General features: G+C 40.0%; 1 protein-coding gene across 3 annotated transcripts; it reads left to right on the top strand.

The window, feature by feature from the left end:
• The first annotated feature begins 8894 nt into the window (after window positions 1–8894).
• Window positions 8895–21275, top strand: VDAC3 (voltage dependent anion channel 3). 3 transcript variants are annotated; one of them, XM_019742126.2, is made up of 9 exons: window positions 8895–9109; window positions 11415–11483; window positions 12583–12632; window positions 15505–15657; window positions 16483–16535; window positions 17750–17977; window positions 19262–19412; window positions 20268–20325; window positions 20760–21275. In XM_019742126.2, the coding sequence occupies exons 2-9, from the start codon at window positions 11417–11419 to the stop codon at window positions 20849–20851; spliced, it is 852 nt and encodes a 283-aa protein (XP_019597685.1). In that variant the 5' UTR covers window positions 8895–9109; window positions 11415–11416; the 3' UTR covers window positions 20852–21275. The 3 variants fall into 3 exon arrangements, with proteins under 3 accessions (XP_019597685.1, XP_074185697.1, XP_074185698.1); XM_074329596.1 differs by having other exon boundaries at window positions 9102–9405; XM_074329597.1 differs by lacking the exons at window positions 8895–9109; window positions 11415–11483; window positions 12583–12632 and adding an exon at window positions 13799–13818.
• The last annotated feature ends 3730 nt before the right edge of the window (window positions 21276–25005 follow it).

Here is a 25005-nt window from a genome sequence, read left to right as displayed (position 1 = left end):
CTGGCAGTACCACCCCTATAATGACTGTATTTTAAGGGTTCAGTGTGTAACTACGTGTACAGAGCCTATTATGGTAACTGGCACTCATAAAATTCTAAATAAATGTCTCTAATCCATTTTCCAGGCCACAACCTTCCATCATCACATAAAACTTTACTGCCTAGCATAACGCATGGCCCTTCCATGGCAGGCTCTCAATAGTAGATGTTTGTTCAATCCAATTTATCAACCGGAAGCCTCATTTTGCAATAAGGCTATTTGTGTCTTCTAAAAAGCCAGAGCAATTTTGAGAAAAGTAAGTATGGGGAAAATGACTTTTGGTATATTTTCAAATCTGCCAGGGCTGCTTGCCTGATAAGAATCACAGTACTCCTTAGCTGGATGCCAGCAACTGAAATGCGATGCCCAATGGCCTCATTCATCATCCACCATAAGGCTGCATCTCAATTATTTGGGGATTAGGGATGATGGGGCAGTGGGAAGAGGATGGCAGGGACACGGAAAGGGGGAGAGGAAGGCTTTAAAATGTTTCTGCTTCAAAGGCATTTTTCTCTGCTTTTCGGTCAGGGCACCAGAGTTCACAATGCAGCCTGCAGCGGCAGAGGACTTGCCGAGCCCACTCCGCACGCCCCCTGGAGCAGCGTGCTGGGCTGTGGCTGTCGTCTGTCAGCCACAGAACAAAGGGAGCCCTCACGTGTAGTTTTGGCCCAGATGCTGCCATTTTGATGCCCCCTGGCAAGGATTACAGGTTCACTGAAAATCTCAAGCTGATCCTCTTAGTTCCACGTGAGCACCTGGGCCAAAGGAACACTAAAATCAAGCAATACTGACTGAACTTAGAGGAAATGAAAAATCTACCCTCCCCACCCCACCCCACCCAAAATCCCAAGGGCCCCAGTTTCGGCACTGTAGGTCTGAAGCCACTCTCTGGGTGATTCATGACCTGGGGGAAAAATTCAGGCTGCTGTGTGAGAGCTGACACCTGTATCCTCCCGAATGACAGCTGTGATTGTTCAAGTCAAAGAAGAGTGTCAGAACCCATGATTGATATTTGCTTAGGAAGCAAAACTTTTATTTGTTATGGCTCCTGTGTCGAAACCAGTTTGATTTCCTTAAATTTTGCTTTTCTTAAAAGAAAATCAAAGTAACTGAAACAAGCAGGTCTTTGGCAGAATCTCACAGGAAATGTTCAATAAATAAAAGATGAGAAGGGGCATGCTGATGAGAGTAGACAAAGATTACAGGATGTAATCACAAAGCTGATGTAAATGTTACCATTTAGTTACCTGAGGTCAGAAGGTAAAGCAAACCACTTACAACGGCCGAGGAATAGAGTGTGTCAGATGTCTTGCAACGAAGCGTGGGGGCAGCATTCAGAGACAGCACGGGTGGGAGACAGGGAAACTGGGTTCCAGCCTCTTCCACTGACTGTCCCTGGATAACTCATGTCGCCTCTCAGCTTCAGTTCTGTGTGACCTTGAAGGCCTCTTACAGACCAGTTTTCTGGGAGTTTACGATGGGGTCGCCCCAGCCACCATGCTGCGCAGCTCCAGGACACACCATTCAGACAGTAGCCTATGTGAATGGCCCCCACTTCGGAGTTGTGTGACATGGTGGGGTTGGGGACCTCCGTTTTGCAGCAGCGATAGCCTTAGAGTTCTCCTGACTCCACACCAGCCATCTAGCTAGGAACAGTACTAGGAATCCCCGAACCTGCCTGCTTCAAGGGTATGCTCTGCCTTCTTTTTGCTTAAAAAATTTAAATGATGTTGTGTGTGATTTCATAAATCCCAAATGCCTTGGCCACCTTACCCTATTTCTGGGCACTCTCCGTACTGGTTTTAGTATGTTTGGGCTGATAGAACAACAGACTGGGTGGCTTCTAAACAACTGAATGGATTTCACAGTCCTAGAAGCTTAAAGCCTGTGATCTGGGTGCCCTCATGGTCAGGTTCTGTGTCTGGTGAAAACCTGCTTCCTGGTTCATAAATGAACTCACTGTCTCCTCACCTGATGAAAGGGGCAATGGGGCCTCTTTCTCTCTGGGGTCACCTTCATAAGGACACTAACCTCAAGGTCACTTTCATTAGGACCTAATCACTTCCCAAAGGTCCCACCTCCTAATACTATCACACTGGGGAGTAGGTTTCAACACATGAATTTTGGGAAGACGCAAACATTCAGACCACAGCAATGCTCTTCGTCTTCTGTTCCAAGCAGTTGCTGACATACTCACGTTTCACAAAACACAGGGGCCAGGATTGAGGAAGTGTGATAATAGATGCTTCTATGGAAAGGCAAGAAAAGATTAAAAACAAGCTGACTATGTCTCAATACATGTTAGTTGGAAAACACAGCAACGTCTTCATTGGTCACTGAAGGAGTCAATATGTTGAGAAAAGGCTGTTTGTGTATTTGAGTGGACTTGAGTCAGTATTGTCCTGGCTTTTACTGTAATGTCTTTCTATCAATTCCACTATGTGTGCCAGCAGAATTCTACTGATCATGTACGTAAAATTTCGGGTTTTTTGTGTTTTTTTTTAAACTGAATTATACTTATGTTTCTAGAGTTGTTTACAACTGACTCCTTGAAGCCCTCTCAGCCTTTTTTGGTTCTATGTAATTCTCTCAAGTGAAGCAACAATTTGGAAAGCAAGGTATTTCCACAGAATTCGCTTTGTTTTATTCTCTTTACTGACTGTAATATAATGGTAAATACTATGCAGGGAGGTGGAGGGCATTAGGAGGAGGACAGAAACCTATAAAATTGAGTGGAGCTCAATCTCCATTCTTCTTTTTCATGAAATCCATTGTCTGTAGTTTACACCTATAGCCCCCCCAATCTTTTTCATCATTTGACTTTCTCTTTTGCCTCATTTCTCTTCATTCTCTTATTTTCTCAGCATCCTCATAACTAACCCCTTTTATTCTCCCCTCTTTTCCCTTAATTCAAATGTTCTGTCAAATTTAATGGTGTTGTGGTTGCATTCAGAGCCCAAAGGGTATGGGAAGCTGATGGTCAGGTCTGCCTCTTTCCCCCAGTGTTAGCCAACTAACTTGGGGCAGTAACCTCTACCATGTAGGTTTGTGATCCAATTGTCTCCTAGATACCAGTCCTGGGCCCTTCTGTGGTGTCTGGTAAGTGAGAGGCTGGAAGAATTGTGGACACTGTTGTCGCAGTGGAATGTATTTCTCACTCTCCTTCTGATTTGGGGTGCAGAGAGTGGACGTGAGTAGGTGATCCAGAAAGTCTGTTTCAGGGAAGGACTAACAACAGGGAACGCTACCAGCCTGCAGCCTCTTCCCAGGACAAAACAGTTTCTACCACTGTTGGTCTGGACCCTAAGATGCAGACCAAACTAGATCTGATTCTTTTTGCTCAAGAGTAGAGGGTGCATCCCACTGCATTAGGAGACCCCAATCCTGCCTGGAGTCCCAAGTCTGAAGAAGCAAAGTTTTAAAAATGAATGGCTATCATGACTATAGTTCACCGTACTGTATTGTGTGCTTAAAAGTTGCTATGAGAGTAGAGCTTTCATATTCTCACCATAACAACAAAGTAGTAAGTATGCGAGGTAAAAGATGTGATAACTAACCTGACTAAACATTGGTAAACATTTTGGGAAACATATATGTATCAAATCATCACATTGTACACCTTGAACTTATACAATGTTATATATCAATTATATATCAATAAACCTGGAAAAAAAATTGTCACCCATGAGCTCTGTACACATGAGCTCTGGCATCCCCGGCTGTAGGGGAGAGGCTGCTTACCTTGAATTTCCCTTATTCCCCACAGGGGCCCACGCAGGTCTCATATCCCTCCTTATTAGAGCTCCCACAGCCCCATCCACTCCCCCTTCCGGGCGAGTCTTCATCCGGTGACTCCATCTTCCTGGCTGTTATATCTGACTCACTGGGTGTGATCTAGCCATCTCTGTCCCAGGCTCCTACTGTGGGTGTATCCCTGGTGTGCTCCAAGTTTCCTTAGAACTTTAGCCACAGGAATCTAGATGTGTCTGGAGCCCTCTGGGTGGGCTCCATTTGACCAGGACTTCACTTCTGAGGGTCTCTCTTTTAACAATGAGGACACTAAGACTCAGAAAGTACAAGTGGTTTGCCCAAGGTCCCACAGCTAGTTGCAGACCTAGGATTTGAACATAAGTTTTCTGGTTCCAAACTTACTCTTTCCTCTATACTACACTATACAGCTCATAATGGAAGTCCAGTTCCAAACATATTAAGTTGCTTGAAATATAGCTATATGTTCACCAAGAAAATCATAGGGAACACTGCCTGTTGGTATTTTCGAATTATATATGATGGTAGGGGTATGTCACCTTTTTTTCTTAGCTTATCTATCCTTTATGTAAATGTGATTATAGTGCTTCACTAGCAAGTGGCTAAGATGAAGTAATTTGTAGATTGTGTGTCAGCCAGGCTGTACCCTAGTCTACATGTGGTACGTTGACAAAATTGGTTTCCTCATAAAAACAACTTGTAAATATTTGAGGCCTTTTTGACATTCAACTTAAACTCTGACTTTGGTAGGGAAGTCCCCAGACTCACCGTCCATTCCCATAGGATTCGTAACTGTGTTCATAACCTTGTGAAAAACTTGGATGAGGCCGTGGGGAGCAAGGGGAGACCAGAGACCATGGCCCGGTCTCTGAATCCCAAGCCCAGCATCCACCGGTGGCTTTAGCTTTTCGGTTATCTTGCTTCCTTCTGCCCCCTTGTGGTCGAGAGTGAAGTGAGCGCTCAGAAGGCCCATTGCAAATTCCAGGTACTGTATTCCAGAAGCATTTCCCAATTTTTGGTGGAAATTCCCCATGGAACAGCACCTCCTTCTCATAAATCTAGGTAGTTCCCCATCTTATGAAAGTGAGCTTACTTTTTCTGAGATATGTATGTCTCACAATTTTACAACTTGGAAAATACAGAAAAGCGTGAACAAAATAAGAATAACACATACTCTGTCCTGGCAGAGGTAGTAACTATCAAATTTTGTTAAATTTTCTTAATCCTTTCCTATGAAGATACACACACACACACACACACACAGAGAGAGAGAGAGAGAGAGAGAGAGAGCGAGAGAGCATTTATTTGTTTAATGTACAATATAATTAATCTAACACCAGCTCCAGAACTGATGCCTACATCTCTCCATGTCTGCCTCCTCTATCCAATGCCTCTGTTTGCTGCCCCACCAAGGTGTACATTGATGTTTATAGTTATAATTGTCTTGCTTCTTCTTAAAGTAAAATTATAACACACACATCCCACACTCTGGATTATACTGTACTTATGCTTGTGTTTCCTTCTTTTTTTCACTGAACCTTTCCCCCAGATCATCAAATATTATCAGAACATGTGACTGTACCATAACCCAGAATATGGGTTTATTATAGTTTATTTAATGAATCCTCTGAATGTTGGCCATGTTGGTTGTTTCGAACTTTTAGCTACTCTAAATCATTCAAGCTATTCAAGATAAATCTTGCATAAATCTGTGATTATTGCCTTGAGATGTACTTAGACATGGAATTTCAGGGTATGATGTATTAAGTCTTTGATCACTCTGTCCCTCTGCACTGGAAGCCATTCTCCTCTTGTTCCCTACCCGAGTCATTCCAAGACATCATGTTTCAAAGAAGCCTTCAGTCTCCTCCCTAGACACAGGTGTTTCCACTGCTGGGTCCCTGTTCTCTGCTGCCTTCTTGTAGAAGCACAAGCACATGGCTCATACTTCCTCTTCTTCAAAGATGCCTTCAACCACTCAGTAACTAGGAGAGCCTCACCCTTCAGAATCTTGGAGTCCTTGAAAACAAGCAACTGGACCCTTTTTCTTGAAAGAATTGGGAGTTAACATTGCTGCCTTCAGAATCTTGATTTTTCTTACATCTAAGCTAATTGAGCTACCAATTCTTCACAGTGGAGCTTCTGTTCTCAGTTGTTTTTTCATCTCTGAGGTAAAAGTATATAACCTTCTGAGATTGTCTCTACAGCAGGTGACCTGTATTGAGAACTTGCTCACTAGGTGACTTCATCTTCATGGGCCATTGGACCCACATGGCACTGACACTTTGGGGTTTTTCCTCATACTTCGGCTCTGAGCATGGTGCCCTGTACATAGCAAGCACTTAGCAAGTGTCTCACAAATGAAGGAGTCCAAAGTCCCTTCCCTGCTCTAAAATTCTGGTTCTAGATTTTATAGAAGAATGCCATGTTATTAGGATTTGGACTGAGCATGTCTTTTCTGCATTTCCCAAGAATTTAGATCCTAGTGTAGGTGGGGAAATAAGAACTGGCTGTAGTTTCGAAGCGGCCAAGACCAGAATCAAGATACGCACATTGAATGGTAACATGGATCTAGCTAAACTGAGCAGGCCAGAGGGACAGGAAGCAAAGGAAGGACTCCCTCTGCGGCAGCTGTTTTCCTTAACAGTTTCTTTCATCACCTTCCTGCATCAGGTGTAGAGAGAAAGGAAGTCTCATTGCATGACCTGGGACTGGTGTTGTCAGGTCGTTTCAGAAGAAAGATCTTTGGGTAACAGAAGCAGAAGGAAGGACTGTTGCCAGATTGCCATTCAAAGTGCCCTTTACAGCCTTTAATGGCCTGCTGTATCCGACAAAAGCCAGCTCTGTGCCAAAGTACAAGCTGAAGTTGTGGCTCTACTATTCATATACATCTGAATAAGTATAGGTTTTGCCTGTTGTGGGGACAGAGCCAGGAGAGCAGTTTCCATGCTCTCGGCCTCACGAGCAAAGGTGCTGGCTCAGGTAGTAAATGGCCATCACCTGTGATTGGCTGGCCATCAGCTGTAGTTAGTTGGCCGTCAGCTGTAACCAGTGAGCCATTGGCCATTAATATAACTGCTGTGGCTACGCTAGCAGCAAATGGGGGCTAGCAAGAAGATGGTGGCTGAGCTAGCAAGAGTGGATTGCAGTTAGGAAATGAGGTTGGTTGGCAGAGAGAAGTGGACGGGAGGTTGTGGATGGTGTGGCTCCTGCTTCCTGTGTCTCCAACCCAGCCGCCAGCGAGACTATAGTGGTATGACTCCCCTATCCATGGCTCCGTGGGTGTTCCTTCTGGGCCTCACCATATCCTGCGTTCTTATGTGGGGAGCGGGAGCTGAGGCCCCGCATGACACCTGTATAGCTTTTACACTCATAGCATATTAATTTTCATCTGTGTTATTAGCTAGTGAACATTTTCCATGTGTCAGGTAGATTATGTGCTGTGGATATATTATTTCATTTAATATCCACTACAATCCTCTGAAGTAGATCTTCATTCTGTTTCACAGATGTAGACACTGAGACATAGAGGGGTTAAGCTGCTTGCCTAAGATCCCAGAATTGGGAGATCGGAGATACAAACCCAGCCTCTTTTGACTCCAGAGCTCACTTTATTTAGCCTACTGTTACACTGCTTTGCTTATGACATTCACCATATTCTGCCTCCTTTGGCAGGCATTTGTCCAAGTCCTGCATTATGAGTCCTTTGGGAGCATTTATCTTCTCTTATTAGCCTGAAATGCCTTACAGACAGCAGGCAAACAGACATATTTGCCTGTTGAATGAAGCAGTAACCTGGTAGCGTGGACTGAACATCACAGACTCTGTGTGTGTGTGTGTGTGTGGGGGGGGGGTTGTTCCCAACTTTTCATTTTGAAAATTTTAAACTTACAGGAAAGTTTCAAGAATAATGCAATAATGCAACACCCATATATCTTCTACCTGGATTCACCAATTGTTAACATTTTGCACATTTACTTTTTTCTGTTTTTTCCTTGACCATTTGAGTCAGTTGCAGACACATGCTATTTCACTGCTAAATATTTTAGCATATTTCTCCTAAAAACAATGTCCTGTCTGCATAATCAAGATATTACAGTTATTGCCCTCAGAAAATTTTACATTGTAACAATGCTAATATAGTCTACATTCAGATTTTTTCAATTTGTCCTAATAATGTTTTCCAATAGGTGTGTGTGTGTGTTTTTTTTGGACCCAGAATTCAATTTGGGACCACATTGTTTTTGGTACTATGTTTGTATCTCCTTTAATCTAGAACAGTTTGCTAGTCTTTTTCTTAATCTTTCATGAAATACACATTTTTTAAGAGACTGGGCAGTTGTTTTGCAGAAAGTCCCTCAACGTTTGTCTGTTTCCTCATGATTAGAGACAAATTACACATTTTTGACAATAATAATTATTGTGTCCTCTGTGAATCACATCAGGGGAGCACGTGACGTCAGTCTCATTTGTTTGATGCGAAGGTACCCTTTTCTCTTTAGTAAGTAATCTGTGGGGTGGTACTTGGAATATCCTCAACTGTCCTGCATCCACTTATAATTTTTGTCTGCGTCAATTATTGCTGGTTCTAAAGTGTTTGTTTTCTAGAATTTCTTCTACGTTTATTAGTTGGTATTCTTCTCTGAAGAAGAGCTTTCCCTCCTCTATCTTTCCCTTTGAATTATAACCTACCGCTACCTGTGAGATCTGGGTAAGTGACGTCACGTACTCCCTGAGAACCCATGTTTTCTCATCCTTAAGATGACCCAAGGATCACATTTTTGAATTTTTAGTCAGTCGGAGGCTTTCCCATAAAGATCCGCAAGGTACCTATCTGCCAGAGAAAGAAACAGCCTGGGTCTGACATGCAAGGCCATAGCCTCCGTCCTCAGGAGTCCCACGCCTCCTCCACCCGCCTTCTCCGCAGCCCCTCTCATGACAACAGTAACTCCGGGCGTTCTCGCGAGAGCAAGCCCCTTTATGGACAAAGGTGCGATCCTTCAGGCTTCCCGGGTCTCACGTCAACCCCCGCCGTAGCCACCTGCGCGCTGGGCCCTGCCGCGCACGCGCGCGTCCAGAGCCAGACAGTTGGCGGTGTTGCTACGCCCCAGCTGTTCCTCTCTGCACGCAGCTCCGCGGCGCGCGACCCCGGTGTGACACCACGGCGCAAACGCGGTGCGGGGGTAGGCAGGGGCGCGCAGGCGCCGCGGGGGGAGTGAGGCCGCGCAGGCGCGGACGGCGTTGGTTGAAGAAGACCTTCAGCGTTGCCCTGGCGGAGCGGAGACCGGCTCTCTGGGTGGAGGTGAGAAGGACCGAGGCCGCGGGCCGTGTCGGGGTTGAGGGGGAGGTGGGCGGCGGCCGAGCCCGGGACCCGACGAGAGGCGAGCCTAACGGAGGGGTCGGGAGGGAGAGAGCAGCCTTAACGGGGCGCGGGCCGGGCCGCGGAGGGCAGAGGGGACCTTGCTCCCCTGGCCACCTCAGGTGATGGAGCCGCAACGCCGGCAGGGACAGGCGCCGCGCCGAGTGCCTACTCGCGACCTTCCCTCCGCCTGGTGTGCCCACGGGACTTTGTTTACAGGCGTCATGCCCAGAAAGGAGGTTGGTTTCTAAGGAAGTTGGATCCTCGAACCCCAAACCTACTCCCCGCCCCCAGCTGCCTCGCTGGAATTGTTGTCCAGCATCAGGGAAGCCCTTTATTCACTCCTTACCGCCAAAGGGAGGATGCTGTATGTGCAACTTAAAATAGAGAAACTAGGAGCAAAACGGGCTATTTACTGACTTTGTAGTTATTGTGTAAAGCAGTGTTACCTCCGCCACCTCCGTGTAATGCACCCTCGGTACGTTGTGCATGTCTACAAATAAGTGCGTTTTGTAGAGCGAATAGAAATATGTGATAATAGCTTTATTCTCGAGTAACAGGAGGTCTCTGTGGCTTCTCGATTTTTGCGTGATCATGCCTGCCGTGCATTTCCCATTAGAATCGTGGTCCTGGAAAAGTAAGCTTGAACTAGGCAGAGTTGAGGTCAGTTAGTTAACTAAATCAGCTGCACGACTTTTTCAAATTGTCTGGCAGTGGTTTTGAAAAAGAAAGCAATGCTAAAAGATTGTGATGAGTCCCTAGATGGACGGTTCTAAACATTTAGGTGTACCTTTTGTCAGTAGATGAAAAACCAGGCTGTAAAGCTTTAACATTTCTATTTGAATGTGTAGTGCCTGCTTTTCTGTACTTACCTTCCCAAATTGTAGACTACCGACAGAATTCCAACAGATACCAACATCAGTTGTGATCATAAAGAGTAATTAGATTGCAGTTGACAGTGTGTAAAAAGAATAGAATTGATCATTTGAATACAAGGAACTGAATTGTAAAATAATTGCTCTGGAAGTGAACTCTGAAACCTTGGGGCTTAGAACAAAGTTTTATTATGGTAGGAGTCAGTACATTTCATCTTTACTCTTTCCGTGTAACTTTATACGTGTATATATTTTTATAGGACACTTGTTCTCTTAACATAATGTCTGTTATATCTGACAAGTTTAGGTTAAGAAACAAATTTTAAATGAATTCACAATTCAGAAGTGCAACTTAAGTGTATGTTATGTCCAGATATGGTATAGGGAGAAACTTAGCAGAAGGTTACATTAAGGACTAGGGTAAATATAAATAAATATTAGTTTGATATTAGTAGATAGTTCGGGCATAGTACTTGCAAGGGCTAGCTGGTGCTCTGGATTTTTCTGATATAGTTGGGTAATGGGGCTGGTTGAAGTGGTTCTACAATTGGTTACACATGGCTTTTGAGACTGCTGCAGGACAAGATTTCCCGTTATACAAAGAGGGCAAAGGAATGGTATGTTCAGCATTGCTTGTAGAACTTCTTGGAATTTCGATGTGAGGGTCATATTGGCAGTGGGAAAGCTGGGTAAATATTAATTAGATAAGATGAAAAGTGAAGGCACCTTGGGATTTTGAAGGCTTTAACTTGAGAGTGTACACCAATTTTTGGTAGGCAGATTACTGCACGTAGAATTGATCCTATTTCTGGTTAATGGGTAAGAGTATAGCACTTTTTAAAGAAGAGCTTTGAGAGGGCATATTCTGCGTGAATACATTTCAATTAGTATGGTAATTCTTATTTTAAGAGCTGAATTTGTAGTGGCAAAATGTTAATCTTCAAGATTTTTAATGCATCTATTTTTTACAATTCCTCAATAAATGTACCTTGTCACTTTATATAGCTCTCTGGCTTTATAACAGCCCAAGAAATATTTTTCTAATGTAAATGTTCCTTTTTTTTTTGGTTAGTAAAAAGTCAAATTAGCTCATTTCTTCTCCAGCCTGTGAGAAATTTCTTTTCTTTGGAATCTAATCAGAAAGATGACCTCTGTGAATCTCATGAAAAAACTTTTATTCTCCAGTGTTCTGGAAAGCTCTTTTTAAAGGAGCAGAATGCCTTCTCAGCTTTGCTTGCATTAGGGTATAAGCATTAATGATGCAAAGAGAAAACCATATACCTCTTCTCACAGCACTAAACCGTAGAAGGACTACAGGTAAACAAATACTAAATGGTTATTTTTATTCCACTGTCCCTATTTTTCTTTATAAGATATGTGTAACACACCGACTTACTGTGACCTAGGAAAGGCTGCCAAGGATGTCTTCAACAAAGGATATGGTGAGTATGCGATTGTAAATGTCCTCGTTGGGCTAAGGATTAGTATTGAATGTCTACTACCCTGTGCTAGTAAAATGAGGTTAAGTCAACAATAATATACGTCACAAGATTTAAGGGGATAACTTAACAGGTTGTTAGACTTCTTTCTTTAGAGGTAGAGTCCCACTGGCATTAAAAGCAACCATATACATACATATATATATATATATACATATATATATATATACACATATATATATGTGTATATATATGTATATATGTATATAAACTATGTGTAATATATATATCACACATAGTTAATATTATCTGTAAGACCAAATAATATAAATCTGTAATATGTGTGCCCTGGAGACATTTAAAGTAGGGGGTACATGTTTCCTTCTCCAAATAATGGCAACGTTTTCATGAGAGTAAAGCACAATTTGACTTCTTTGGGGTAGCATATATTCTTTGATCCCAAGTAGACATTTATTTTTAGTTTTTAAAGATTAGCGTTTAAAAAACTCATAGACACAGACAATAGTTTAGTGGTTACCAGAAGGTAAGGGGAGTGGGGGGTGGGAGATGAGGGTAAGGGGGATCAAATATATGGTGATGGAAGGAGAACTGACTCTGGGTGGTGAACACACAATGGGATTTATAGATGATGTAATACAGAATTGTACACCTGAAATCTATGTAATTTTACCAACAATTGTCACCCCAATAAATTTAAAAAAAAAGATTAGCGTTTAAACTTTTTACTTTTTGTGTTGTAAACGTTTTGTTTTTTATTAATAGTAATGTTAATTGTATATTTTAAGCTTGTATATATATCTTCATAGTATTTTCTAATAATTTTGGTTCTTAGAATAGTACGTATTCCTTTCATTCATTTGTTCTTTAGCTTATATTTTAAAAATATATCTATTATTTTGAGGGGCTTAAAATTATACTTCAGTTATTTCATTATAGTTCAGTTTCTCATGGAACTCTCACCTAATGAGAATATTGTATATTTTCCATATGGAAGGTACTATGGACTAATTTCATAATTTCTAAGTTGGAAAAACTGGAGTGAACGTCACATTTTGTATGTTTCTGTGTTTTTTGTGTCTAGGGTTTGGCATGGTCAAAATAGATCTGAGAACCAAGTCATGTAGTGGTGTGGTAAGTACCTAATATATTTGCAATAGATGCAGCATAATTAACTTAAAGGAACCTATTTAAAAATCAATGTTTAGTGTGGTTATATGAAAGAGCATACTTTTGGCACTGTGCTCTCTTCCCTACATCTTTGTTCCACTCTTCCAATTTCAGTGAGAATCTACTCAGCCATTTAAGCCCATAGGCACTCAGGTTGAATTTTGGGGAAGCCCCTTTGTTTTTGTTGTAATAAGACTATTCTGAGGGATGGCCGGTTGGCTCAGTTGGTTAGAGCACGAGCTCATTACAACAAGGTTGCTGGTTCGATCTCCGCATGGGCCACTGTGAGCTGCGCTCTCCGCAACTAGATTGAAACTACTACTTACTTGACTTGGAACTGATGGGTCCTGGAAAGACACACTTAAAATGAATAAAAAGTTTTTTTTTAAAAAAGAAGACTATTCTGAGTCTGACTCAGAAGATATAGAATATATTATATGTATATTTTTTTAACCCATGAAATATTATTATACTTTCATGAATATGTATATGGGCACGAAAAACTTTATTTCCATCGTGTTGGGTTCATGCAAGTTTTATTGCCTTTTAACAAGAATAAGTTAATTTTAGCCTCTGTCCTTTCATAATCAGTTGAAGTAAATGTAGAAAGAAAATGCATGTAGGTTAGTTTGCAGTTTTTATTGATGTTCATAAAGTCTTTTTAACTGGAAGTTAACAATGTAGTAAAGGATGTGGCATATTTTCAAAGCATCATTAATCAGAGTTTTTATTCAGTAAGTCTCAGCAACTAGATTAACTTGACATTCACCTCGTTCTCTGATTTCGCCTTGTTGGCCACATCTGTTTTTGGTATTTACCTGTTCAAACCAGTACAAATTTTATTTCTAGATATAATGATTTAATTAGAAGGGCAGGAGGTATGTAGAATTCTGATACTGTCTCATATTTTGTATAATCCTGGTTTGTCACTGTTATTCTTTCCCTGGGCTTTCTAGTGGTAAATAAATAACATGCAACTACCCTACTAGGATGGGCATATTGTTATATGGTTTTGTTAAAATAGAAAAATTATACTCATTTTGAGTAGGGTTTCAGAATTTGCTCAAGTTAGATTTGTGTTGCAAAACCCATCAACTAAAATTTTATCTCCCTTTCACGCTGCTGTGGTGTGGGACTTTTAATTCAGATGGTAAGAAAAACAGCATGTTTGTGTGCTTGTTTTTATGGCTGCTTTTGGTCTCTGGTACTGATTTAGGATGAATTGCACCCATTGCTCCAAATTTCTTACATTATATCTTGATGTTTTTATCATATGCCATTGATTTAACAATAACATTTTAAGATTGTTTTGTTGCTTTCTAGCATTTAATGTAGAGCTGTTGATGTTATATGCATGTTGTAAATGTAATTTGCCCCGTTTGATCTAATTAAGAAATCAGACAAAAACTGAAGCAGTTATGAGCGTGGAACTCAACTTAGAAAAATCCTAGCATTCTCTTTGAAATTTGTATCTCTAATATTTTAGACCTTTAATAGAGCTTCAAACTAAGAAATGATGATAACAAGGAAGAAAAGTACACTATTTTACCTTAATTTTGTGCACTAAAATTAAGCTTTATATTTGCTATACTTCAAGTTCATATTAAAGGTGAATGTGAAAAATAATACACTGAGTAGTTGGATCTACTAAAAGAAAATGATGGTCAATTAAGTAATTCTGTGAACTGTTAAACATGACTAGCATTTTATCCTTTTTTACTAAGGCCTTGTCCTAAATGTGCAGCATGATATTCTCTTTGAAAACTTTCTGTGTGGTGGTGATAAACAGATCGTAGTTTCCCAGTTGTTTCATCAGCCTGGAGAACCAGAGTGAGGGAGCAGGGTATTTGGTAAAGGGAGGACTCATATTGCAGGCAGTGAAACACAACTGGTCGGGGTTGGCAGCATTTCAGAAATGTTCTTTAAAACAGCCAATCAGAATGTGCTTTTCTTGACAGTTCATATATTGTCAGTGACAGGTGCTGACTGTTTGCTTCTCCCTAGAAGGAGATCTATTTCGAATTGCTTGTCATATGACTGAAATGACGCCTGATACCTAAGGAGGGAGGAAGATCTATTTTAAGGCACTCATAGTAATTATTATAGAAAGATTATAAAGTAGATAGGTGGAGAAGGGAGAAAGAAGGATAAATTAAAACATTCAGGTTTGTTGTGAAAAATGGATGGATACTTTCAAATATTAAAATTGTTTATACTGAAAGTTTTACAGATAGTTTTGTGGACAAAAGTAATAAAACTTTCATAACAATGTGAATGTAGTTAATGCCACTGAACTGTACACTTAAAAATGGTTAAAATGGTAAATTTTATATTAAGCGTTTTTTATCACAATAAAAATAAATTTTTAAAAAATGCAATAAAGGTCTAAAAGAGGGAAGGGAGGCTAGTGCTTCCACTGTTTTGGGATTTGTTTTTAAGGACTTTAAAATTAGCTTGAAAGATGATAGAGAATTGATAATCCTTTTTTACACCCTGAAAGTAAAATGTTTAAGAATATATATAGTTTTATCCTTTTAGTAAAGGCATTTTCAGTTAAGATTTTTTTCTTTTGAAGGATAGAATTTAAGATTCCATTTAGCTAGAGAGTATAGGAAACAAGAAATATTGATGTGAGAGGTGAGATGTAAAGATCTTAAACTGGTTAAGATACTGAGAAATTAGAAAGAAGGAAAACAGGAAATAAGTTGCTGTAGAGTAGGGCTGTGGTAAAAAGTTAATTGTATTCGTGTCTGATACATTGAACACTGCTTTCTGAAATGAATATTTTCTGTTTGATGAGCTGCTTTTAAGCTAATTATTTTTTATTTTTTATCAGGAATTTTCTACTTCTGGTCATGCTTACACTGATACAGGGAAAGCATCAGGCAACCTAGAGACCAAATATAAGGTCTGTAACTATGGACTTACCTTCACCCAAAAATGGAACACAGACAATACTCTTGGAACAGAAATCTCATGGGAGAATAAGGTAAGAGAAAGCATTAGAAGTTATTTGTAGGGTAAATTTATCTTGTGAGTAAGATGATAAACAAACCCCAAATATAATCTGAATGAAATCTTACAACCTATCCAGTAGCCATATTTTTTCTCTGCATGTGGCCTTGTTTGGTATATCTTACGTTTCTAGCAAGGCTTTGTGAGAACATAATTACCACTTTATATCTTTGTTCTGAACTCTTCTACTTATTCTGTTATATAGCTGAGCCTTTCTTGAGTAGACAAAACTGTTTGCAGTGATTTTATTTAATTTTGTTTTATAATCATTGCAAAATTGGCTCCATAGAAAAATGTTTTTAAAATTCTGTGTTTTCAAAGAGAAAATCTATCAAATATTTGTCAAGGGCCTGCTATATACAGGGCACTATTTTTGAGGTATGTCTATATGCACATTACCACATATAGGTAATATATATGTATAGCTGAATAAATTACTTAAGCTGGCTTGTTAAATATCAGGTTGTTTTATTACAGTAATTTCAAGAGAGTATCAAGATTATTTTTTGCATTGAGATTTTGTTGTTTTGTGCTTTATATTATTGGCTGGAAGAAGATTTGATCTTTATATTTTAACCTGTTTTTTGGTGAGAGAATCATGATGAAGCCTGGGGTGAGGGGAGAGGGGTAAAAAGGGACAGGGAAAAATGAAGGGATAATTTGTTAAATTTAATATTTGGCTTTCTTTAATGACTTCCTTTTTTTGTTAGGAAGTTAGAGAAAACTTTAGAATTGATTTCTTGATTCAAAATAAGAATTGAAAGTTACTAATTATTAATTTTAAATCTTTATTTTTCAGTTGGCTGAAGGGTTGAAACTGACTCTTGATACCATATTTGTACCGAACACAGGGTAATTATCTAAACCCCATTTTCTGAAATGTTTTTATAGCCTACAGGGATAGAGAGGTTTAGAATAAGGAATTGCAATGAAAAGTTTAGATACAGGAAGAGCTTGGGAGGTTGCTGTTGGGAATACTAAAGACCTTGTGTGTGCAGTAAAGAGAAAGGAAGACTCCCTTGAGGCAGGGTAAAATTTTGATTTGTAAATTGAACAGATGAACAAAAATATAAATCTAATTCCAAAGAGGCACATAGTAGAAAAAGTTTAGGAACTAGCAGTGTTTGAGATTAGATACTTCTTAAGCTATTCTAAAGATCCATGGCTGTGATATTTTGCTGAGAAGTTAGTTTCTTAAGAAAACAGTAATATTCTGGCTGTAGAACACCGTAATGAGTAGTTGTGCCATTGGCCTGTTTTCTTAGCCTTTATAAATCCCCCCACTTTTCTGCTTCAATTTCTAAATCTAAAAAATGGGGATTGTGTTGTTTCTTATCTGCCTATCATGGGCCAAGGCTTTCAGAAGGGCAGAGATGTGAGATAAAGGCAAAGAAGCATTTCTTCTCAGCTGAAGCAACAGCTGTGTCCTTCCTGCCACACACTGTAGCAATCTTCAGGACACATATTCTCTCTCGTAAGAGTCCTGATTGGAGTAAACAAGGATGATTAAGAACTAATTTCAGTATTGTCCTTCAAAAATGCACACTTCTCTTCCATCCATTTAACGTTGTCCATGGGGAAAACACCCTAAGGAAAATAAATATGCTTACTAAAGGGCTGTACCCTTTAAGAAAAACAGTACAGTTCTCTCCATGGTAGGTTAATAACTTAGAAATGAAGTGTGTCGGGTGTTACCTTTTGAATAGCATTTGAGCATTGCAACATTTAAAAGAATTGGCTTCTTGTAATAGATATGTATTCAGATTATTAATTTGGTACTGAAATATCCTTATTCCTTTTTATGCTTTTGTTCATACTTTCAAGAAATTAATCATGAAGTACCCTATCATTTGAACTTACAGTGAGGAATACATACAAGTAGTACATATATTTCTAATCCTAACAAAATTATGTTTTTAGAGCTAAGTTGTTTGAAACATTTTTACTATATGTATGCCATCTACCAAAATGATATTAACATTGAGGCAGAGAGGGGATCTTACTGTAAAGATTCCTAGACAGAAACTCACGTTGTTTTCATTGTTATTTTTGTTTGTTTTTCACAGAAAGAAGAGTGGGAAATTGAAGGCCTCCTATAAACGGGATTGTTTCAGTCTTGGCAGTAATGTTGATATAGATTTTTCTGGACCAACCATCTATGGCTGGGCTGTGTTAGCCTTTGAAGGTTGGCTTGCTGGTTATCAGATGAGTTTTGACACAGCCAAATCCAAACTGTCACAGAATAATTTCGCCCTGGGTTATAAGGCTGCAGACTTCCAGCTGCACACTCATGTGTGAGTGTTTATAATCATTCCTCCTTTAGTGTCAGTGTGCTCATCCAAGAAGTTGGTAACCATTAATATGTCTGTCGAGAAGGTTACAAGTGATGGCACTTGCATCTCATATGCCTTGGTGGACATCCAGCCTCACTGTACTGTTTTCATAGCAAAACATTGCCAGGGGTTAGTGCACTTGGGGCATTGTGCTGTGCTGCTGGTAGTTACTGGCCTCTCAGCCTGTACCCCAAACTTTACGAAGCTGTAGAATCTGTAGAAGCAGCACTGGGATGGAGACAACCCAGGGCATGGGTCACCTCCTGATAGAAAGGATCCTTTGGCGGCATTCCTGCTTCCTCTGGTGCCCTACTCAGCTTGGCAATATCTGGAAGCAGGTCTGTTTGGATCATGAAGAATAGCTGCCTAATTGAGCTGAGCATCCTGGAGCATCCTCAGTAATTCTCTGGAGGTTTACAGATACCCTTGGTCAGAGCCCAGCCACCTCTACTGCATTCATAGATCCTCAGAGCAATTCTGGATTCAGTTGTGTAGGCTGCACCCTAGTGGGGAAATGAATTTGAACTTTTAAATTGCATTTTACATCTTGGGCTACCGGCACTGCTATTATACCAGGAAGAGAATGCAAAGGACAAGCTGTGTGTTTTTGAAGTGTAGGTTGCTCTTCACTAGATATTCTAATTCACTTACGATGACTAAAAGTCAAGCAGTGATATAGACAGTGGCATTAAAATTGATGAAACAGTATCATCATGAAAACTCAGGGACTAACTTCTGGGATGCTTTGAAGCATTTATTGAGGTACTTCTCTGGAGCAGTGCACCCTAAGTTTTGTAGGGAGGGCGCTTTCTATCTCTAGGACTCTGTTTTAAATGAAATCCACAATTGGCTTTATTCCTGTACTTGTATCACTATATATGTTTTTTGTGGAATCTTGACTGAACTCAACTTTTAGGATTCTAAATACTGAACATCTTAAAGAGACCTATAGGTCATATTTACCAGAGGGGTCTGCCTTTGTGCATAATTTAATTGTGTCTAAGAAATTTACATCACGTGGAGGAGCCACGTAATAAATCAAGTGTTAGCTACACTTTAATTAGGTGGTTAAATTACATAACTGGATTTAGTTCCTTGTTTTGCTTGGTAATTTATGCTAGAAGTTTGCTAAGATCTATAGTTGCAAAATGAGATCTTTGTTTAGATAGTCTTAGAATTTGTTTCCATATCATAACAATGGTACAAACTAGATATTTATGACTTTTTCTTTTACTATGAAAACAGGAATGATGGCACTGAATTTGGAGGGTCTATCTACCAGAAGGTTAACGAGAAGATTGAAACGTCAATAAACCTTGCTTGGACAGCTGGCAGTAACAACACCCGTTTTGGCATCGCTGCTAAATACAAGCTGGATGGTAGAACTTCTCTCTCTGTAAGAATGTGCTAGCAGATTGTGTCTGCGCTTAGAGTTTCATCTAAGTTGTTAATGAACAATGTGATACAGTTGTAGTTTGCATGTGTTTTGTTAACTTCGATGAGCTTGTCATTGTGTATGAAAGCATTACACCTCAAGTCTGGAAATGTGGGTTCTAGTCCTAGTTCTTCCTGTATTTGGCTACTGTCTGACCTTCTCAAGTCATTTTTTCTCTTTGGCCTCAAAATTTTCTTCATAGATTCATGGGATTTGATTACTATTCCTGTTGGTTTTAGTAATTCTTATTAATAATGACACTAATTGAGCTCTTAAATTTCAGGTACTGTGCTAAGGGCTTTACGTGTATTATCTCATTTAATCCTCACAACTACTATAGGTGGTGAGTAGTATCCTCATTCCCATTCTACAGATGAGGGAACTGAGGCTTAGAGAGGTCAGGTAACTTGCCCAAGGTCACACAATAAATGGCAGTGCCAAGATTTGAACCCAGATATGTCTTTTTCCAGAGTTCATGCTCTAACCAGTGTTGGGTCGTAAACTGGTATCTCAAAGAATTCAGTACACAGGGGTATTTGGCTGCACAGTGTTTTAAAAATATTTGCTTGAGGCCGTTAAGCATGCATTCTCAAGGAACCTGCTGTCCATACCAGTCCTCTTAATTTCTTAGAAGATTTATCTTTTTATTAATTAAATTTTCAGTTTCAGTTATTCTAGATTGGCCCTAAGGTGTTTTAGCTTTGGAAATCTGATGCATGAAGTGGTGGCTGTACTGGAGCCATTATAATGTACATAATATGTATATTATGAAATTGATTGTTTTCTTACTGTTTCTATTTCATCTTCTCATCTTAGGCTAAAGTAAATAATGCCAGCCTGATTGGACTGGGTTATACTCAGACCCTTCGACCAGGTAAGTAAAAGAATAACAGGGTTCGGGTGGAAGGTGATAGAGCAATAATGAAAATAACCTACGAAAAAACCTACAGTCACTGTAGGTTGATTGACACCATTTTGTAACATTTGGTTGTTCATATAAAGAAAAACGCATTAAGTACTTTTGCTTAAAAAAATGTATGTATTTCTAGCTATAACTTGGTTACTCTGGGCTTGTGAGTTTGGTTCATCATTCATTATTCTTAACTCTGAACTCCAAATAAAGTTTGCCATGATTATGCTTTCTCGTTACAAATCAGATGATTATAGATAACCCCTTGTCAAGTTAGTAATAGCTTGTAACTCTTACACCTAGCTGTAATCCATTTCATTGACTCCATCGTGTCTAAAAAAATGTAGATCTGATTGTAATACTTGTTACAAGTGACTGTGCTGTTTTCTTCTTCCTAGGAGTCAAACTGACCCTATCAGCTTTAGTCGATGGAAAGAATTTCAATGCAGGCGGTCACAAGGTTGGGTTGGGATTTGAACTAGAAGCTTAAGATGTTTTTGAATAAAGCATCAGCTTTGTTCCTGAAGGTGAAGAGAAATGAACCCACTATGTTTTGGCCTTAAAATTCTTCTCTGAAATTTCAAAAGTGTGAACTTTTTATTCTTCCAAAGAATTGTAGTCCTCCCCACACTGAAGTTGCAAGTCCATCCTAAGGGAGGTGCTTGAAGGCATGCCTGGAAGTTGTCATGTTTGTGCCACATTTCAGTTCCACAGTATTGTTTTAAATGCGTTCCTCAGCAACAGTGTAGTGTCGTTATAGAGGAAATGACCTGATCTTCCAGTTTGTACATCACGTCCCGCATGTCCCACCCCACTTTTTCATAACCTGTTAATATATTGGTCTCTGTGCTGTAGTGGAATCTTTGGTTTTGCATCAGAGTAAAACAAAATAAACCCATCACATTTGAACATAATTGCTCATCTGACTTGCTAGCGGTGGTTTTTTTTTTTATATTTGGTGTGATTTGCTTTGAAAAATACTCTCAAGTGGGATGTGTATGCCTGAAGTGGTCTGTCTGCAGTATGTGTGCTGTTGCCGGCCCCTTCCAATTTGGTTTAACCTCACTCACTGCTCCTCTGCAGTCAGACCGAGAAGGGAAACGGAGTTTTGTTCTGCGGGGCAGAAGTACATCTCTTGCGGTACTTGCTTCCCACTGCAGTGTGACAGAGTATCAGACTGGTAGTTTTGTGAAGCTGCTGAGAAAGAGTGAAGGTGTGAGTGGGCGAAAGATGAGCAAAGGAAAGAGTACAATTAGAAATACTACAGGGAAGTGAGTGGTAGGAGGCCAAAGCTGGAGGAGGACGCATCTATGGCTCCTCCCAGACCTCAGGAAAATGTTGTTGATGACTAGGTCTAGAAAAATAAGCACCAAAGAATTAAAATACCAGTTTAGAAAAAAATGAAGTACACTATGATAGCTTCACCGCTGACTGGTAAATCACTTTTCTTTGTAAAAGTAGAATTCCTTTTGAAAAAAAAAATTAAACATACCGTGTCTCCCCAAAAATAAGACCTAGCCAGACAATCAGCTCTGTGTCTTTTGGAGCAAAAATTAATATAAGACCCGGTCTTATAGTAAAATAAGACTGTATTATAGTAAAATAAGACTGGGTCTTATATTAGTTTTCACTTCAAAAGACTCATTAGAGCTGATTGTCCAGCTAGGTCTTATTTTTGGGGAAACACAGTAGATGCTGGTTGCAACAAATTCAGTCAGTTTAGAAGAAAGTAAAAATGAAAATTGCCACTCACCCCTCTCTCCAAACTTTCTTGTATTACTACTAACAGTTTGATAAATATCCTTGCAGATATTTTTTCAGTGTCTTTTAGAGATTACAAATATATCTATATGATATTTAAATGCACACCTTGTTTATACTTTTAAATTTAACAGATAGAGCCTTCTTTCTCTTTGTTCATGTAGAGCCTATGTTTTTTATGCTTTAGTATAAATGTGACATTATTTAGCTATTCTGTTTTGCTGTATTCAGTTTTTTATTTTACAGTGCTGCATTGAATAGCTTTGTCCATTTCTTTTTGTCCACTCTGTGAGTATTTCCAAGGCGGCACTGCCCAGTAGCTTTCTGTGATGATGAAAATGGTCTGTGTGCACCCTCCCGTGTGGTCGTCACCAGCCTCAGGTAGCTGTGAGCACCTGAAATGTAACCGGGTCAATGGAAGAACTCAATTTTTAATTCTGTTTCATTTTGATTAGTTTAAATTTAAATAGGCACATGTGGCGAGTGGCAGTTGTCGGAAACAGTGCAGTTCTCGAGGATCGATCGAGACGTGAGACTGCTGAGTCACAGGGTGTGCTCAGTGAGGTCGTACAAAGTTGCCTTTCAGAAATTTTGTACCAATTTGTATTTGTGCCAATGGTGGATAAGAACACCCATTTCCCCACATTTTCAGTAACGTTGAATGTTATCAAACTTTAAAATTTTTATCGGTTTTAGAGATGAAGAGTGTTATCCTGTTTTAATTTGAATTTCCCTAATTGCCAGTGAAATGGAGCTGTTTTCATCTGTTTACTGATCGTTTATAATGATCTGATTTACTTGTTCAAAATCCTTGCTCAGTTCCCAAAAACAACTAGACATGGTTGGTTTTTTAAAAAAATTTCAGTGCTGCAAGGATTTCCCCACGAAAGATTATCGTTACTAGAACCCAAATTCTAACCACCACTTATGTCCAAAAATATCTGATACCAATCACTCTGATAAAATTTTCTTGTCTTTGTGGGTTGAACCACCATTACAGAGATAGTATAACAGGGAAGGAAAGCGGAGAGGCGGGTAAGCTCCAAATTTTTTGTCTTGTTGGTACCTGCATCTTGTTAGCTCTGTATCTACTGGAGGAACGTTATACACAACCTGAGTGTGGGTGGGATGCTGAGGTGCTGGCGGCGCTGCGCGTGGGGGTTCCTTATGGTGGGGAGGAGGGAGGAGGGATAAACCGCGTGAGCTGGGAGCTGACTGCTGGGTGTTAGGGGGGTGTTGCTGTGGGGCATTTTCTCTTCAGATTAGTGTTAAGGGGAGGGGCTAGAGATGTGGGCTGGAGGGTATAAGGAAATAAAGGAAACACTGATGGGATGTACCTCTCATTTATTTATCTAATGAAGTTAGTTGTATTTATGGGAAGGAGATGGCTCTAGGTTTGTGTTTCTCTCCTGGCTTGTGCTGTCCCTTTCAAATGATGTTAGTGCACAGTTAGCCCAATTTTGTGTGTTGATACAGCAGTGAGCATAGGTGCATAGTTTAAATTCAGCCTTGATTCAGTAGCTTTTTCGAATCATGGCTGGCTAGACTGTGTCCTAAGTACCCTCGTCATTGCAGGAAGGAAAGCACATTTCTTGAGCGTACGCGCTAGGTACTACTGTGCTGGTCCTCATCTAATGTAATGCTCACAGCAGTGACTGCAAACATCTCCGAGTCCAGGAGTCTGGGAAGGACAGCTGAGAGGTATCCTAGGATGGAGCAGTTCTTGTGCTTTCTCATCATGGAAATAGCGGTAGCTCCCTCCTCCCCAGAAAATGCAGGCAAGCGCCTCTCCTCTTCCCCTCCCCCAGCTTTTTCCTCCATATCTTTCCCCTTCCCCTTCGCACTTCTCCCCACTCTAGCCTCGTAACTCCTATGGCCTTTCATTTGATTTTATTTAATTTCCTAGATTGATTCGGGACACTGCTAGGATGCTCAGTCTTCCCTTTTGAGCCTTACTCTCAAGATAACAGATGACTTCATGACAGCCTAAGAGCTTTGCACCTGGGAGCAGAAAACTAACATTGTAGTATATTTGTGTTTAATGTCAGTGGATTCAGTGACTCCGCTAGGAGTTTGCCTTAAGGAAATCATCAGATGCACACAGATTTTTGTAGAAGTTTTCTCATAATACAGAAAAATTAATACCCATCTAAATGCAAAAAATAGGGGAATGGTTAAATGATGGTATATATAGTCATTAAGCAGGATATTAATCGGCCATTAAAAATCATGTTTTTGAAGAAGAATAACCATTGAGGATTGTTCGCAATAAGTAGAAAACAAACTAAAAAACTAATCTCAATTTTATTTTTTAAAAAAGTACATGTATATACTACAGAAAATGCTCCAAAATACTAGTATTCATTATCTTGGGAAGGTGGAGTCATAAGTAATTTTTTTAAATTTTACATTCTACTATATTTTCTGGTTTTCTAAAGTGAATTTCTTACTTCTGTCATTAGGGACAACTCTTCTAATTAGTAGTATTGTTTGAAAAAGGCAGCGTGCCCCCTGCAGCGGCACAGCACGCCGCACGTCTAATTGGAGGGCTTGGCTCGCAGGTGCTGTGCCCACTAATGGGGGTGGGGGGGAGCAGCGAGTCCCAAGTCACTGGCCAAGGCTAGGATACCAGTGGTTCTTACCTGCCGCCCTTAGAGAAGTTCCCCACGTAGCTTGTTCAGAGGACTGGTGTCGCCTGTGATAAGAAACTAATAGGCAGGTTTTTATTAAATTTTATAATAGATTAAAGTTAACACGTCATACTTTATTAATTACTGCAAGAGACATGGAGGCTGTCACGATGTATTACTAATCCATCATTATACTCTGAGCACCACTGCCCAAGGGACAGAGGGGGGCAATAAATATCCCAGAGTTTCATTA

Source organism: Rhinolophus sinicus, linkage group LG04, assembly GCF_036562045.2.
Source record: "Rhinolophus sinicus isolate RSC01 linkage group LG04, ASM3656204v1, whole genome shotgun sequence".
NCBI lineage: Eukaryota > Metazoa > Chordata > Mammalia > Chiroptera > Rhinolophidae > Rhinolophus > Rhinolophus sinicus.
Note: the sequence above shows the minus strand (reverse complement) of the source record. Positions and strands in the feature narration are given on the sequence as shown.

What these genes read in the sequence shown, in the direction of transcription:
- VDAC3 (XM_019742126.2), top strand. Translation starts at nt 11,417, where the DNA reads ATGTGTAACACACCGACTTACTGTGACCTAGGAAAGGCTGCCAAGGAT. An exon ending in AAATCTCATGGGAGAATAAG is followed by an intron (nt 15,658 to 16,482) that starts GTAAGAGAAAGC and finishes TTTATTTTTCAG; the next exon opens with TTGGCTGAAGGGTTGAAACT. An exon ending in TTCCAGCTGCACACTCATGT is followed by an intron (nt 17,978 to 19,261) that starts GTGAGTGTTTAT and finishes CTATGAAAACAG; the next exon opens with GAATGATGGCACTGAATTTG.